Source organism: Condylura cristata, unplaced genomic scaffold (assembly GCF_000260355.1).
Source record: "Condylura cristata isolate star-nosed mole 26May11 unplaced genomic scaffold, ConCri1.0 scaffold00013, whole genome shotgun sequence".
NCBI lineage: Eukaryota > Metazoa > Chordata > Mammalia > Eulipotyphla > Talpidae > Condylura > Condylura cristata.
Window position 1 is genome coordinate 37,801,439 of NW_004567114.1, and position 17,619 is coordinate 37,819,057.

The 17,619-nt window shown below is 35.9% G+C and overlaps 1 protein-coding gene across 1 annotated transcript; it reads right to left on the bottom strand.

Moving 5' to 3' along the window:
- Positions 1 to 1,357: 1,357 nt before the first annotated feature.
- TMX1 (thioredoxin-related transmembrane protein 1) lies at positions 1,358 to 13,578 on the bottom strand. Its single transcript, XM_004681874.2, has 8 exons — positions 13,300 to 13,578; positions 10,674 to 10,789; positions 9,481 to 9,526; positions 7,661 to 7,789; positions 5,637 to 5,682; positions 5,435 to 5,536; positions 5,254 to 5,320; positions 1,358 to 3,242 (listed from the first exon to the last, which is right to left on the bottom strand). The coding sequence occupies exons 1-8, from the start codon at positions 13,449 to 13,451 to the stop codon at positions 3,064 to 3,066; spliced, it is 837 nt and encodes a 278-aa protein (XP_004681931.1). The 5' UTR covers positions 13,452 to 13,578; the 3' UTR covers positions 1,358 to 3,063.
- Positions 13,579 to 17,619: the final 4,041 nt, after the last annotated feature.

Sequence of the window (17,619 nt, forward strand, 5' to 3'; positions counted from 1 at the left end):
ATTCTACTTTAATCCATGATAACCCCAAGTAAAATTTTTCATCCAAAAATGTTAGTTTCATAAAGTTCAGAACTATTCCTTTAGTGCAATGGGTTGAACAAGAACACAAGTGACTTGAGACAAAAAACTGCCCTCAATATTATCATTTACTCTGAGATCAAATGCACCTCTGCAAAAGCTACTGCAATTGTCCTTGGACTGAGTCAAGCACACCCAGGGCTGCATTTGCAAAGGGACATCTCAGACAGGTGCAGCTATTGCACCTATTAGAGAGTGCCAACTGCCAGGTGTAAATAGGGCAAGGATATTTCTTTCTTCTTTTTAAAGATTTATTTATTTATGCATACAAGAGCTGGGGTACAGGCTGGAATGTGCAAGGGTGAGAGAATTCACCAGAGACAGAGTGGGGATCAGAACAGGAGGGGTGCAGCAGGGGAGACAGGAGAGGCCTGCCACACCATGTGGGTCACCTTCCTGGCTGGGGACTGAACTCAAGCTGCAGCAGCTGATAAGAGTTTTACAGTGCTGAGTTTTAACCCACTGGTGTGCCACCAAGGAGGACCCAGCAAGGCTATTTCCCTATGAAATATGTGAAAGTCAGAAATAGCTGTTCTAAAAAAACACCATTTACTCTAATAACCTTGATTGTTTAAAGTGTCCAACATCACACAATTGCAAATGCTGAATTCTGGTATTTCTGAATAGTATTTGTCAAAATACTCAAGATAGGTGTGAAATCATATCCTAATTAATACATATTAATGAATTTTCACTACTCATACTGACTGAAAAAGCACAAAATCTGAAATCAGAACTGGATTGAAATTATAACCATTTGCATCAAGGGTTCTCTCTGCTTATTTGCCTGAAAGATGTGTAAAACACTAGTTAGAAAAATATGAATATAGGAAAACTAAACAGGTATTTAGTGAATGGCAGCTATGAGGACATAGATGCACAAGAATCTTCATCTATGTTTTGAACTTCTGATTAAACATACTGCATTTCAACCAGGAGAATGACCAGATTTTACATAATTCAGTAGCTGAGCTGAATGATTGTTGAGAGAGCTGGGGGCAAGAGTTCTCCAGAATGCTTTTATTCAGTATCATATTCCCTCCCAAGCCAATTGTCTCTAAGCTGCCAGGTTAAGCCCCAACAAACCAATAAAGGAAAAAGCCTGGTCTGTCAATGTTAAAATGATTGCATATCTTTTCTGTGTGATATGGCAGAAAACAAGAAACTGTACAATCATATTTTTAGAATTATCTCCATTTGTTCAGCCTTTTAATTTTCTGTATTTTTTACTTAATGAAAAACTTGAAATTTATGTCATGAGGACTACACCACACAGAACGCATAAAGAGGGTCATTTTCTTCAATCAGAAAAACATTTTAATCTAGTGTTTTGGCTTTACAGAACAAGTACATATATGGTGATACATCTAATAACCTAATTTCAAGTAGGCATTTCTAAAAATTCAACTAGAAATCACCCTTGGTTTCAGTTTTAGTGGATTTTTGCTTGGAAAAGTTTATTTCGTGCTAAAGATATTTCTTCTAAAGCATCACAAAATTATTACACATCCAAACTTTTCTTCAATGGTAGAATACTTAATCTTCTAAAGGAGGAGTCTAAAAGAAAACTGTTGTACATTACAATACTGTTTAGTGAATTCACACAGCAGCAAAATCTAGACAAACTGGGACAAGTTACAGATATTGTCTATTTTATAATAGACAGGTGATTCATTCTGTATATTTATGGATGTCTCCTCCTAATAATTAAAACAGTTGTCTTCACCAAATCTCCCTTTGTTTGCTATAAGGTATAAACTCTGTATCTAACTCTTTAAGGAGCAAAAGTATTACATCCTGCTAATTCTATCTATAAAGTACCACAGAACAGGAACTACAACAGAAAGTGGAATTTCTTTTCAAAAACATAAGAACGCTGTGATTTTAAAACATCAAGCGCACACTGACTTTGTAAAGTCAGTTAAGAACTTCCCATATATGTTAACAGATATAGAATGAATACATACACTCTTAAGATGCTTTTTCCTGAGCAGAATGCAGTTTATTTTATATCAAATTAAGCTTCTGTGAATTTCCAAAATGTAAAATACCACCAATGCTTTTCCACATCAAATAAAGAAAAAATCAGGAATGTCCCATCTTTACAACTAAAAATAAAAACAAAAAAGTTCAAGTACAGCTTCAACAAGAATGACATAACATCAGGAACTGGGGCCAAAATTTTAAATTATCAGTGACAGCTCTTCAATTTTAAGGATCCCTCAAGTAAACTTCAGTTTGAAACAAACAAAAATTACTATTTATTAAAACATGAATGTATTTCCAGGAAATTATCTAATTTGGAAAATGAAAACTATAACCCACTATAGGTAAGAAAAATATAAACCACACACCTAACCTAGAGGAAGAAAGGCAATTGACCTTTAGAGAAATCTGGACATCATGTCTTACAAATACTTCCTAAATCAATAGCACATTGTAGCATGTATAGAAAACTAATTGAAGGTAGCTTTTAATTAGTTGCATAATCTAAAAATAAGGACTTTTACTATATTTCTAAAAGGATCATGGAGGAGTTATTGAAATACACATTTCTTTAGACAATGGGAAAAGCTCCCATTTATGGGAAATTTTTTTTCACACAGTGAAACTGAGAAAATTATATCATATGAGAAATCCTTTTTCTCTAAAATTATCTCCTTATATATCTCAAAAATGCAATACTTGGGAAATGAAATTTTTCAATTCAAATTTGAAACAGATTTTAAAACAAACAATACAAATCTTATTGCTTGGCACCAGATTTTCAAAAATTAAAGAATTGTTTAAACCACTTTACTATACTTTAATCTTATTTCCAACTTTAAGTAGTGCTTTTATTTTCTGAAAGCAGGCTGTTCAATCAAGTGACATCTAGACTGAACTCCGCAATATACAAGCAAGTCACAGTTCACTTCAAACCAAAAGAAATGATAAATCTTCTATTTTTTGTCAAAATCATATTAAGATATTTATAAAAATTAACTAGGATTTATCCGTGGCCAATGAAGAACCCACAGAACGTTGCCTTACGGCATTCTGGGGAAAGTCTTTGTTTGTTCCTTCTTTATTTTCAGCTTCCTCTTCTGAAACATCTTCATCATCAGCCTCTTGTTCTTCCTCCACTTTTTTCAAAGGTTGAGAAGATTCTGGTAATAGTTTTTCTTAAAGATAAAGACCAGAAATGGTTTTCTTGTTGCTATATTAAATCAGCATTAGAATAAAATCAAGAAACAATGATTCATGTGCCCATAAACTGCTTTGGCTTCTATTTATCAATCCTAAGTTTGGATTTCCCAAAGGAAGATTATCATGAATAAATGGTACTGTAAAAATAAAAACTGCTTTGGAAGACCCAGTTTACTTAACAAATTCACTCTAATTAGCCATTTACTTATAAACTGAAATATAATTAATGAACCAGAATTAATGCTTGAATAAGGTAGTTATAAGAAAATATACTCCATTAAATATATAATGGATGTATTAATTTTCTATTAAAGCTTCCAGGTAACAAACTTCAACACTATCCTTGATTCAAAATGAAGGTTATATTCCTATCGATGTTTTCTTTTAAACTAGTATCATAAATGTGCGTGTTTTCCTTCTCACCCTAGGATTGTGTGCTATGGTCTTCTGTAATCATTTTCTGCTGTGACTATAAAGAACCAAATAGTGGAAATGGAAGACATGGAGGACTGAGAAATTCAAAAACAGCATCTTAACATCTGAGGCCTCTTTCGTTCAGACAACCTTGCCATATGAACCAATATATTCTTTTTTAATTTATTATCATTATCATTATTATTATTTATTCATTTGTGCATACAGAACTGGGGTACAGACCAGAGGCTCAGGGGAGGTGAGAGGCTTCACGAGAGACAGAGTGAGGAACAGAACAGGCAGATCGACGAAGTACACTACTGAGGGGAGCAGCGGGCGGGTCAGGAGAGGTCTGCCACGCCATGTGGTCACCTCCGGGGCAGGTGGGAATCAAACTCATGAGGAAGTGGCTTTAGATTCTCAGTGCTGTGCTTTAACCCGCTACGCCACCAGGGAGGGCCATATGAACCAAAATATTCTTCATTTTGCTTAAAGTTCAATTGAGTTTGGTTTTTCCCAAGCCAAACACACATATTAGAAAAAAAATAATGTGGCTTGCTATAGAAGTGGCACTATCACAGCAAGTGTAGATTAGTATCAATCAGCAGTGTCACAGTTCACTTAAAATCCAAATTTCGTTAGATCTTTGAAGTGATAAATATAAAATGTCAATTCACCAACTTTTACATTGTTTTTAAAGTAATTTACATTGCTCCCCTACAGACTAGACGCTATATATCCATCATTTTTATTATTAAAATGGGTCAAGTCAACAGACAAGCTATGTGATAAATGCCATCTCCATGGGTATCACTCCAAAAGTTTTGACCTCAATAAATCCAGTCATAAGAGGTATCATAATTGGAGAAATATCAGGCTAAGAGTCTGATTTAGATTGTACCCTCAGCACTCCTTTTTGTAAACCTTGGAAAATACTTCATCTTTCTGAACTTTTTTCCCTCAAGGTCAAAATGGGAATAGTATCACATATGCAGTCTACTTTAGTTAGTTGCTGAAAAGCAACATAGGATGACAGAAAGCCAACGTTTTTTACAAACCGCCAACAGGAAGCCTTCCATAACAGCATAATTTTCAGTATTAAATGACTGGGAGGGAATTATATTAAACAGCAGCAAATGCTTCTAATGATACAAAGTCATCTTGTAGTAAAGTACAGTCTTAATGCCAATCCTAAATCAGCCACTGAAGTATTTTCCAATATCCTCTCAGTATGCAATCTTCAAATATGCTCACTATACTAATGAGTAAATTCAAGCGCAGAAAATAAAACTTTTTAACTCAAGTACATTCAAATGAATCCATGAAAATCATGGACTGTCCAAATCAATGTTATTAAAATTCTCCATATTATAAAAGACAAGAAAGTAAGCATGTTCCAAAATCTAGTGGATGCTTTTCTTACATGAAATATCAATCATCCTCTCCATTTTGATATGAACTATCACTCCTTATTTAGTGACCTAAGCTACAAAGGCATCCTAGTAAATGTTGTGTTTACAGAAATAAATGGAATTATGGTGAATAAAAGTTAACATTTTAAATTATACTTACTGGAAGGATATGGCTGTGGTCTGCGCCTTTTTGAAGGACAAAGGCAATCTGCCACAAATATCATACACTGCAAAAAAGAAACGTAAGAAATCTGAATGTACGCTGTATGATATAGCTGGTGTTACCTACACTGTCAAATTTTAAAATATTTTTTCTAGTACTCTGAAAGTGAAGTACTTACAAGTCCTAATAATAATCCTGAAAGCAGAGTTGCTAAGGCAAAGACTGCATATGATCCCCAAACTGGTAATCCAAGGTCTTCAATAAAATAGTTATGGCAAGTCTAAAAATAAAAATAAATAAAAAAGAGCTTAGAAATTGGTTGTTTGAAAACAGATGAATATTAAAAATCTTTAAAATAGAAGTAAAATTTTAGGCCATACCCTGATCCACATCGATAGCTGAAAGAGTGCTGACATACTACTCATCCTAAAGTAAAAGAGAGATTATTGAAAAATTGAGTAAGATACACATCTCTGAAAGTAGAATACATGGAATAACTGTATCTTCTGTTTTTTTTGGTTTTTTTTTTTTACAATATACTTGCCACAACACAATAGATTTTATTGCTAGAGGTAATCCATATTAGTGATGCATCACTGATTTCATGTCTCCAATAAGGTTTGGTAAGTTTCTGGATTGCTGCCATTATATTCCAACACTTGCTAATTTCTTTTCCTTCTCCTTTATCTGTGAGGTAAACCTTTCATCTGACAATTTCTCCAAAAACCCTGACTGACTGTAACAAGCTCAATAGAGCCAGCTGATTAAGTGAGGAATACAATAAGCAAGTCGCAACTCTAGTTCACCCTTAAGATGCTTCCAAGAGTGAGCAGAGATGGAAGCTTAAAGAAGAACTGGGAGCACTAGCTGGGCCTGTCCTGCCCATGTGTCAATTATACCCCTTGTTATGAAAATCAAATAAAGCCTACAACAGCATTAGTTCAATATAGTTTAATGGTACACAAAGTAGTTACACAGGAAATAAATTCTAAGACATCATATAAGTAAAAATTAGTTTACAAAACTAATTTTGTAAATAGTAACTAGTTTATTTACATGGTAGTCAAGAAATAAGATAGGTCTGCCAGTTACCAACTGTAGCAGAAGTGTTGTTACTGGTATTGTCATCAATACCAAAATCAATTCACACATTAGCCCAAGTTTCTGTATGCATGATGTCCTCATCCAATTTTCAGTCATTTGGGTGGGTGAATCTACTGAGCAGACAGACATTGGGTTGCCATTCAATCAGTCCACCAAAATAAAGGTATAGGTTACCTACTCTGAGGATTCAAATAACATTCATGAGCAACCCACTTCTACCAGAGAGGCTAAGATTCACTTCTGAGATGAGATTACATTTCAAAGAACAAGAATCAGTTATATTTTCACTTCAACAAAGAAGAGATACTTTAATCATATTGTTTCCATAATTTAAAAGACAAAAGGGAGTAGAGTCAAGAAACCAAAACCTAAAGCACCGTGTAGGATACACAAGTAGACTATGAGGAATCTAGGTGCTTTAAGTTGGGTATGGTTGTTCAAGAGGGAAATCCTCACAGTCAAAACACAATTCAATTCAGAGGCTTTCTCAAGAAGAGAGGCATAAGGGAAAAGTTTTAAACTTCTCTCTCAAAACACTTAGCTGATCTTTCCGCCATTCTCAGAATCCAGAGCATTTTTATTTCTGTGTCCTCCAAGGGCAAGAGTGGCACGGAGACAGGAAGAATTAGTTAGCCACACCAGGATGAGGTCATGGTGACCTCTGCAAAGCTCACCACTACCAGAGGCCTCTCAAGTGATCCAAAGTCTGGCATCCCCAACAGTGTGCAAAGCAGACTGCCTGCTAACTCTAATTCCTCTTGTTCTGTATTAAGCTGGTATGGAGAAATATATCTAGCCTTTAGCTACATAAAAAGCTCAGAGCTTAATCATGCCATTAACATCACTGTCCATCCATGTTACACGCACAGTTATCAGGCAGGAAGAATAGCCAGCTAAACATAATTCAATAATATTACATCAACAACTAAATGTAAAGGTAGCATAGGTAAGTGTATTATTGAGACTTCCCATTCAAGATCAATTCAAATGACTGCTTTACATACTACACTGCTCATTTTCTTACAAGGTTTATTTAGTTTTTTAAGATACAAATGACCATATTTACAATGCTATTACTGAACTTGCTTTTAAGTTCTATAAAATGGCTCCTATCTTAACAAGAATAAATGTTTGATTTAGATTAAATCAAACTAAAAAAATAAAATAAAATAAAATCATCCAATAACTGTGAATATATCTTTAGAATCCAAGAAATTGAGTATGAATGTTTTTTTATATGAAATAAACTTACATCCCAATTAATTCTCAAATAAATAAGATAAAAATCCTTCATACTTACAGAATAGAACCTGGACCAAACCATGTTGAAACTGGTTCAATACTCTTCCATTCTTTTTCACTTATATAATTTATGAAGTCCTTCTTAGTCCTTGGACCCTGATAGCGCCTGAATTCACCATCTTTACAACTAAAGAAGGTTAGAACTAAATATTAACCAGTACCAAGTAAATAAACTGTGCATTTATTTTACTATTTCTTTCATCTTTTTACAGTCAATCCAAATTTTCCAAATCATTATTAATGCCTAAGTAACACACTATACCACTTACTCATGACTCATCCCCAAATTAAATATTTTAAACCATAAACCTTCAAACTTACTGTTATTCCTCTAAATAATAAAACTATAAAACACAGTAATTGTATATCAATTTGCCTCAAAACTTGGGGGACTAGAGGAAAGTACATAGTACAGATAAATCTTAAAATTAATTTAGGCTTATGTGTATGTACTATTAAAGGCATGCAGGAAAGATTGCTGAAATGTTTGGCGAGCTACTGTTAACGTACTGGTTAAACACTCTTCTGGTATTTCCAGTCAGAATCACATCATCTCAGTCATCGCATTTAGGTGCACTCCCCTTCTGGTCATTTCACTAATTCTGTTTGCGGTCGGCTTTGCAGCCTTCCTGACATCCTCCTCCTCCCTCCCATCCCCAATGTATGGACCTCTGTCTGAGGCGATCTCCCTGCTCTGCATCTTCACCTTTTCCAAACCACATACCTTAAACACTACTCATCAACCTTACTTAACTACACTTCAAAAACTTTCAATAGCCCACAATTATCTCCAGTAGGGCCAGTGGCTCCCTGTTCGTCAACAGCTAAAAACCACAAGAACACAATTAAAAATTAAATTTTGTGTAGAAAATGGCATTTGAGTTTCCTTAGAGGCAGGGTGAGATTTCAACAGAAGAAATTAGGAAAATGAACAAGATAAGCAATGGGAAACCCAGAAAAGTTCAGGGGTATTTAGAAGCAGAAATGAAAGGCAGAGGTTATAGTTAGGTTATGGCACGTTAGTGAATAGGGAGGGAGAGAAACACTTAGGAAGACAGAATAGACATTTAAACAGATACAAGGGAGAAGAGGGAAAAGTCTTAAGATACAAAATCGGACAGGTGGAAAAGGTGATAAAGGAGTTACATACAAAGAACTTCAAATTTATTTTCAAAATTTTAAATGAGAAAAGTAACTCCTGATATTTAACTTAACCAGCTAGGAAATACTAAGGCACAGGACAGGTACAGATTTGAGAGTTCCTATTTCCAGTTTAGAAGATAAAGTCAAACTAAAAGACCTGATACAGAAAACTAATCTTGTTCATTCTCACTTAACACATTACTATAGCACCCATAGCTCTCTCCCAAGACTGAGCTAAAGCACTTTCTCAGCTATTTTTTGATGCCAATTCCTACTTATAACTTTTTATGAGGTTATCCTCAGGATCAAAGCTTACTCTGCACTCTATAGGAAAATTCTACCTCCAAAACTCTACCTTAAACCCCATGTTCTTTAGGAACCATTCCAGCCCATTGGGATGTTTCTCTTATTAAATTCCTTTCCACAAAAATTACCACAACTCTAGCCTCATAATCATTTACTATGTTAAATAAGTGTTTATTATTTCAGAAAGCAATGAATCTCTGAGATCAGAGGTTTCATACACCAGTCACGTATTTAAAGGCACCTCAGTTAACTTTCCAAAATACTTGCCAAAAATAATGTTGTTTAAATATTTACTAGGTCAGATGCCTACTATTCTGATTATAGTAAGATGCACCCTTCTCCTTAAGAACAGAATCTTCAAATACTTACTGATAAATAGTAGGAAGAGCAGTTATGATAAATCGTCCACTCAGTCCTATAGAGATTAAAAAAAAAAATCAATTGTATACTTTTAAAGCAACTTAGAAAACACTACTGCACACTGCCTCAACTAAACAGTGTAACAGTATGAATAATGAAGATACTTTGTGTGTATACATAGGCACACATACACACATTATATACCACTGCTTGACTAAAACTACTAATGATGAATCATGGAATAATGTAACAATAATTTTAAAAAGATCTGATATAGCAAATCAAGCTTTTGCATCCAGGAAACAAAATCAGAGTTTAAGATATTGCTTAAAAAGAAAATACCACAATTTTTTATAAGGTGGGTAGTAACCATAGCAGCTAATATTATCTTAAGCACTAATATAAACAAGGATTAATCTATACCTCAGTTTGTTTCACTGTAACATGGGGATGTGACCTATCATGTGAGTTTGTATAAGGATTAAATAAAAAATGATAATTCTTGGAACAGTACCTCTAATAACTAAGTGCTCAATAAATATTTGCTATTATTTTGAATAGGGGAAAAGTCAAGCTGTAGTCACTATAACCAAAAACAGATGAGGCTGGTCTGAGAAAGCAGTATCACTAAGGGCAGGTCCTCCGACTTGTACAGGTGGCCAAGTCAAGAGGGTACCTGACCACACAACCCTGACAATTTTGTAATTAAGAGCCCAAGTCTCAAATCATAGGTATTATCAGAAATCCAATTACAGAGATTCGTATCACTTGCCAGGAAATGTGACCTGGACTCTACAAAAAACCTCAGCCACATGCTCCTTATTCTGAAGCTTGATACGGATGCAAATGATGGTTTGGCCAATGCCCAACTGGAGCACAGTGTTCTAGGACTTCTAAAAGGCATTTTTGCATGTTTGTCTAAAACACCAAGGAAAACAAATCAGATGTGTTATGTGGGAAGGTGAGGCACACAATATTTCCAAGTTGCTTTACCCCAACACATACAAGAATAAGGGATGTGCAACCAGGGAGTCTGCCTTTTGCAGCCGCCACAAACTAAGTCTCTATCAGGGAGTTGGGTAAGTACGCTGAACTTGCTGCGGATAGATCTGTTTTCAAAATCTAATGAAAGGTAAGGCTGAAAACAGGGTAAGTACAATCCAATTTTAAAAGAAACAAAACTAACTATTGACTTACAGTACCTGGCTGTTCTGTGACATCTACTTTTGCAACATTGACTTCAAGATCGTCTCCCCACTCGGCAAAACTTTCCCATTCTGGTTGTAGATTTTGACAAGCAGGACACCATGGAGCATAACTAAGATACAATTAAAAAAAAAAAAAAAAGAAAGTTAAGCACTCTAACACGACCACATCCAGATCAAAATTCTACAGTATATACTTTGTGAAGAGTATATTCAACTACAAATAAGATAGTAATGTGGCTAACTTTGTGAAGATGTCATTTTAAGTGGAGCCTAACTTGAAAATCAAGAACTATGAATTAATCATGAGAAAATAATTCTGAAAATAAGTTCAGATATGCTCTTTTACTCATCTTTAAAATCCTTTGAATTTCCTAATTACAATATGGCCACTTATGAAGCTCAAAGTCAAATTTGGGGTTCACAGATTTAATAATTTTACACTACAGCAATTATAAACCCATGTACCATAAGAGAAAAATGGGAAGCACCCATAGCTGTAAAAATAAGGAAACACAAGCTCCACCTTAAGAAGTGACCCACAACTATGGAAGACTGCCTGTCAGTTATTGGTCCAACATGGCAAGGTTATTCTTACTTTAAAAGAATCTCAAAATCTACATTTTAATGTAAAAATGCCACCTCAAAATTTAATCCAGAGAACACAAAGAGACAAGCCATACAAAATTCTTTTAGCCTATTTCTGGTCAGCCTAATTTGGGGGGTTTATAAACCTAGGGTCACATGTATTTTAATAATTCCTCTGATATTCAGCAACTGCCAAGGTCCCAATTTTTTTCCTCTCTTTATTGTATATTATCTTATAATTTGCTTCTTTTTTTTCATGGAATCAAAAAGAATAAAGCCAATACCTTTTACGACACAAAGATCAGTTTTTGCACTTCATTTATATTTTCTTGCTTTATGAAAGCCAAATTTCTAAAACTAATGGGCATTGTGAAACAACGCCAAAATCATTAACAATAAATTGTACTGCAACGAATATATGTAAAACAAAAAACCTAATCAAAATGGATTTAATGTAGACAACAGATTTGTAATTAAAAGCACACTACAGACTATCCCTTAGGTAGGTCCCTTTTTCAAATTCCTATTGTTTCTCAGCTGCATTTAGCTTTAAAGACAACTTCAGGATCAGTAAACAGAGAAAAAAAAAAAATCCTAATCATATATCCTAACTTCACACAGATGCTTTAATTTGAATTCTTCCATATTTCAATTTTGACAGATGCAGTTTTTACTCCATGAGCAATATTTTACTGCACTTTGCATAAAAATTTATAACCACTACTGTTTAACATATTAATAAACTGATTATTTCATGGGTTAGATTTAAAACAAGTTACTCAAGACAAAGAAAAATAAAAACATACAAACGCCCACTGTCACTGGTTATAGTTCTTCTTCCCTGCAGTTAACAATGGTACTTAAAACGTTTTCCCCTTCTTGTTCTCCATATATTAAATACTCTGTCTTTTTTGAAATTTATGAATCAAAAGTCACTACAGTAGCCCTCTCAGTTCTTCCTTGGGAATATCCACCTCCACTGCCACCTTAACTGATACTGGAAAACACTCAGTCTAGGTTATTCTAACAATTACTGCAAGCCCAGTGTTAATGTCTACCAAACAAAAGACCAAAAGGAAGCCAGCACATCAATACCTGAAAAGGTCTGTTTCTCACTGTAAAACACAAGAAATACTTATCATAAAGAACTTGTAGAGGGTTAATAGGACAGAGTATATAACAAAACGTCTAATTAATACAGAGTGAGCATTTAGTTAAGGTGCTTTTACAAATGCCTTTAACCCCACTTATTATTACGGCTGCTGCTGCCACAATTTAACGCCTAAAGTTAAAAGCAGATAGTGTTTTTCTACAGTTGCAGAAGGGACATTATTATAAAGGGATCACGAGACACATGAGTTTCTTCAACAATAAACGATGACCTGGTGCTTTTAAGAGTTTATAAGCACACTCACACATTAATTTTATCTTTTGATGCAATACCACTTACGAGAAGCATTAAGATTCACAAACCCTGGACAGTCAGTCCCTTGTAAAAACACACGGATAAAAGTGATAAAAGGATAAAAGCAGTGAAATAGTAATGAAGGGAACGAAGATTTAGAATGACACAACTTGAAGTTACCATAAAAAAAAATCTTATGCAAGATACAAAATTTAAGAGTCCCAAATCCCAGCACTACATACAGGCTACCTTTTAAGGATAATTAGACAAACGAGAGACGGCTCTTGTAAAGTTTGGTAGAAGTCAGTCTAGAAGTCTGTGAAGAATCATCTAAAATAATTAACTGTATAGGAAGCTGCAACGCAACCTCTTAGGCGAACCACGGCCCTAGAAAAGAAACTAGGGTGCAGTTTAGCAGAAACTTAATATTCCCTGGTAAGAAATGAGGCTAATAATGCGAAGAGGAGTTTGGGGATCAGGCAAGAGTCGGGGTCGCCCGCGCCGCGGCTCGGATTCGCGGTTCCAGGGAATCAAAAGGGACAGAGATGACATGACAGTCCAACTGGGGTGTAGGACCCCAGTCCCACAGCAGCTGAGGGAGAAGCCCTGAGACAACCGCCCCACACTCACAATTCTATCATCCACTCCCCTTCCAACAACTCTTTCCAGTTCTCGTCAGTGATGATGCGCACGTCGCTCCGCCGCCCGTGGGTGCAGGAGGCCCCCCAAAGCACAACCAGCAAGGCTGCCAGCGGAACCCCGAGACTCGCGGAGAGCGCCATGTCGGCAGCTCGCCCACCCCACAGGCAAAGAGCTGCGGCCCCCACCTCCGCGCAGCAACTCCTCACTTCCGCCCTCGCTAGAGGATCTGCGCAGGCGCACGACTGAGCGGCGAGGCGCGCGCGCCTAGAGGACCTGAAGTGCGCGCGCAGAGTGCCTGACGCCTCCAAGTCCCGAAGGGTTGGCTGAGTGGAGAGAGGAAAGCGCGCTTATCTCTAGTGCGCATGACACAAAAGCGGTCCTTTTTCTGACCCCAGTGCTGCTGGGGCGGAAACGAGCCAAAAGGGGCGCGGTGCAGAAAGTGAGGCCCTAACGGGAAACTGATTAAAAGTCTGGGCTAGGTTTTTGGCGCCAAGTGATTGGCATTTATGTTACTCTTGCAAATTGACAAGATTGTACTAAAGCAGTTTCCAGTTAAATTCCCCTTAGAGTTCTCGTTTGTTCCTTTTGAAATTTACAATAAAGCTAATGGATATTTTTTATGTAAGAATATTGGTTTACTTCTGGAGGATTAGAGACCGCAACAATACACAAAAGCAACCCCGGTACCCCTTTGTGGTCTATCCCTGTGGTGAACAGTGCTTCCAGATATCTACATTTGTGAAAACTCATCAAGTGCATTTTAGGATGTCTGTTATCCCTCATTTTTTTTTTTAAGGTAGTGATTACAGAGATGCTGCATCAGAAATTCTAAATGGAACAAAACGCATAGGGGTTTTACCTCGTTTTGGTTTGGATAGTCTAATGGAGGTAACCTTGGTTTACAATACTATGACTCAAAGGTACAGGTTCACACCTCTTCAGACTTATATTACCACACCACAGCCACCACCAAAGCACACATAGTCCACTGTGCCTTTTCCCCTTTGCTCATCATCCCCTTCCGTCTCCCTCTGGTAGCTTCAGGTCTACAGGCAGATTTCTAGGGCTTGGTTTTATCTGTTCCTTTACTTTGTTTCTTTATAGTTGCCATATTAATGACATATTATCGAAATCTCGTATTTTTTTTTTCTCCTGACTTACTTTGCTTAGTATAATCCCCTACGGTTGTATCCATGTTGCAAATGTCAAATTTCATCCGCTTTTTTTCTGAACACTGACTAGGATGCCATATCTATACCACATGCCTTTTTCACTCATCTGAATTTGGACACATAGGTAGCTTCCTTAACTTGGTTATTATAACTAAAAGACATAAAGATGTAAACAGATATGTGTGATTTTCTTCTCAAGCATCGTAAATACAAATGCAAAAGTATTAATCAGTAAAATGAAAATACTGCATTTCATATTCTTTCCTAAACCCACTCCAAAAAGCTAGGCAAACCTCCCCAACCCTCCACTGAAAGACCCTTTCTAGGATGCGAGTGGTCTGCAAATTAATAGAGCCAATTGTTCTTAGCATCCACCTTACTTGATAGCTAGCAGCATTCTGCAGTCACAACACCTTCCCTGAAATGGTTTATTGTCTTGCCTTCTTTGGCATTTCACTTGTTTTTTCCCCCTTCTTTCCTCATTAGCTGCTCCTTCTGCAACTTCTTGGCTGGCTCTTTTCACTTGACTTCCAAGCATTGGTTTGCCCAGGAATGCTATACTGGCCCCCTCTGCCCAAATTCACACACTCCTCAGGATAACATCATCCTGGTTTTAAAAGCCATATTATGTCCATCACTACATTCTGAACTTCTAGGCACTTGTGACATATATTTAGTTGGATACCCCTTAGATAACTGACAGCTCAAAAACTTTTGGAGTCAAAAGTTAAAATCCCAGTTTTCCCTCTCCTATTCTTCTAGTTCAGTAAAGTAGCCCAAGGCCTAATGTGATTGCTCAAGTTTAAAATTTACATGTTTGTTCTTTATTACTCTCTCTTCACCCCCTTCTCATGTAATCCATCAGCATGTCCCACACATTCTACCTCTAAAGCATATGCTGAATCTGACCATCTCCACAGTCCAAGACGAAGGTTCTAGCATCACTTGTCTAGACTACAATGATAGTTTTCTCTTTTACTTCTCTAGATAGAAGCAAGTAATTTCTCCTTAAAACTGTCCTAGCAATTCCCATAACACCTAAAATCAAATCCAAACTCCTTAAAAAATTTTACATGATCTTAACTCATGTAACACTTACTCTCCTCTTTGCTTATACTCTAGTGGTTCCTTTAGAGGTCAAATTCATTCCTGCACTTGAAATTTGGTATTAGGTGGCCCTTGACTACTTTCCCACTGAGACTTCACAAACAACTTCTCATTGATCTTAATTTTATTTCAGAAAGAACTTTCCTAACCAACCACCTAAGGAGGTCTTATTTTGTATCATATTAGTCCATTCTAATCCTCTGCATAATATTAAACCAACTTGCTTTATTGTTTATTATCTGATTTCTTTCCTTATCCAACAAGAATTCAAGATTCATGACATGGAAACTTCCCTATTTTCTTCATTACTATAATATCCAAGATTTAATGCAAGTCACTTCAGTGCCTGGCATATCATGAATGCTCAATATGTATTTATTGGATGAATGAATGAGGAAAATCATAATTATGGATATGCCATGCTTTTATATATGTGCTATATTGACTAAAGAGTATGAATCTATTCTTATATATTCAAAGAATTGGTAAAAGAATAAAGTAGGTTTCTGTTCATGAATATTCCTTTTAAAATCTAAATCATGTATGATGATTTGTTATTAAATTTTTATTTTAATGCAATGTTTACATTATCAACAAGTGTGTTTATGACTAAAATATGCAAAGTACAGAGGCTATAAAATGAAAATAAGTATCTTTCCCTTCTCCTGCCAGAATTTGCACTCCTGAAGTAACTGTTACTAATGTTTCTTTTGTATTCTTCCAAAAATTTTATATGCACATAAAATATTCTTCAAAATACAAACACAAATGAGTTCATACTTCAGCTAATCAGTTTTTTCATTTAACACATGTCAATTTTTAAAAATTCAAATTCTGTCTCAGTAATTTGCTTAAAATTATAAATATTAAAAAATATAGGAAAGTATGTAATATCATGACATTTGTAATTTATTTTATCAATTTTAGGTATCAATTTAAATTTAATTAATAAAACACATGAAAACACATTGCTTAAATAACACCTGGTGGTATTCTGTATTGTATTTTATAATATCTGAAGTATTGTTGATTATTAATCATTAATGTCATGTTTCCTATGTTCTGAAACTACCTTGTTTTCTCAGTCAATGAAAGTTTACCTGCAAACCAGCACATGATTACTTTGATTAATGAGTTTTCTTTGCTTATGTGTATTCCCTCTCTTTATCAACTGAAATACACTTCACCATGCATCATGAGTGTGTTCTGAATTACTACTGCCCATGAATTATCAAAAGGCAGCTTAGTGAAGTAGTTGAATGAATGGATTCTAGAACCAAACTATGTTCAAATCAGGTCCTTCCTTTAAAATACTGGGTGGTCTTTGCTTGACACCTTTGCATCTTGCTTTCTGCATTTGAAAGAATACTGATTGTCTCACTGTAGAGTTGTAATGACAATTATGTGGCTTAGCATGTGTAAAGTGCTTAAAAAGAGTATGTTTCAAATTCTCCAATAATCAGATGTTAAAATGGGGTTAGGCAGCAAAGGAGTTACTGGAAGAAAAGTCTGTGAAGGATAAGAGGGAAAGTAGCTGGAGAATTTTCAGGCTGCAGTGACAGTCTGATACCTGTGAAAAGGACAAGGGGAAAGAGGATTGGCCTCAGAACACCCATTCTAATAATGTCTCAAACTGACAGAAAATCATCATACCAAAGTTGCCTATCAGACAACTCCCACATGAGGCAGGAAAGGCCAGAACTAGTAAATCTGCTACTCAGTTTTTGTCTGGGAGCTGTGAGGCACAGGGTGTGTCATTGTCATTGTAGGGGATGGGAGCAGACAAAGCCTCAGAATTTTCAGTGGCAGCAGTTGGGGATAATCAATAAGAGCACAAATTCCCTCTGCTCCCCATGGAAGGCTCTCTTGAAGGTGATCTGAGTAGTGATTTCATGACTGCCACATTGAACCTACCACGTAGTAAATAATAATAAATATGCCTTTATAAATGTCAGTGAATGGAATGCTTTGGGATTCCTGAACTAAGACCAGACCAGTCATTCAAATTAAAAAGAGAGCAAAATTAAGT

Excerpts from the sequence above, each read along its gene's own strand:
- TMX1 (XM_004681874.2), bottom strand. The coding sequence starts at position 13,451 with ATGGCGCTCTCCGCGAGTCTCGGGGTTCCGCTGGCAGCCTTGCTGGTT. Across the intron at positions 5,537-5,636 it reads AGCTATCGATGTGGATCAGG|ACTTGCCATAACTATTTTAT; the intron begins GTATGGCCTAAA and ends TTTTATTTTTAG. Across the intron at positions 5,321-5,434 it reads CAGGATTATTATTAGGACTT|TGTATGATATTTGTGGCAGA; the intron begins GTAAGTACTTCA and ends TCTTTTTTGCAG.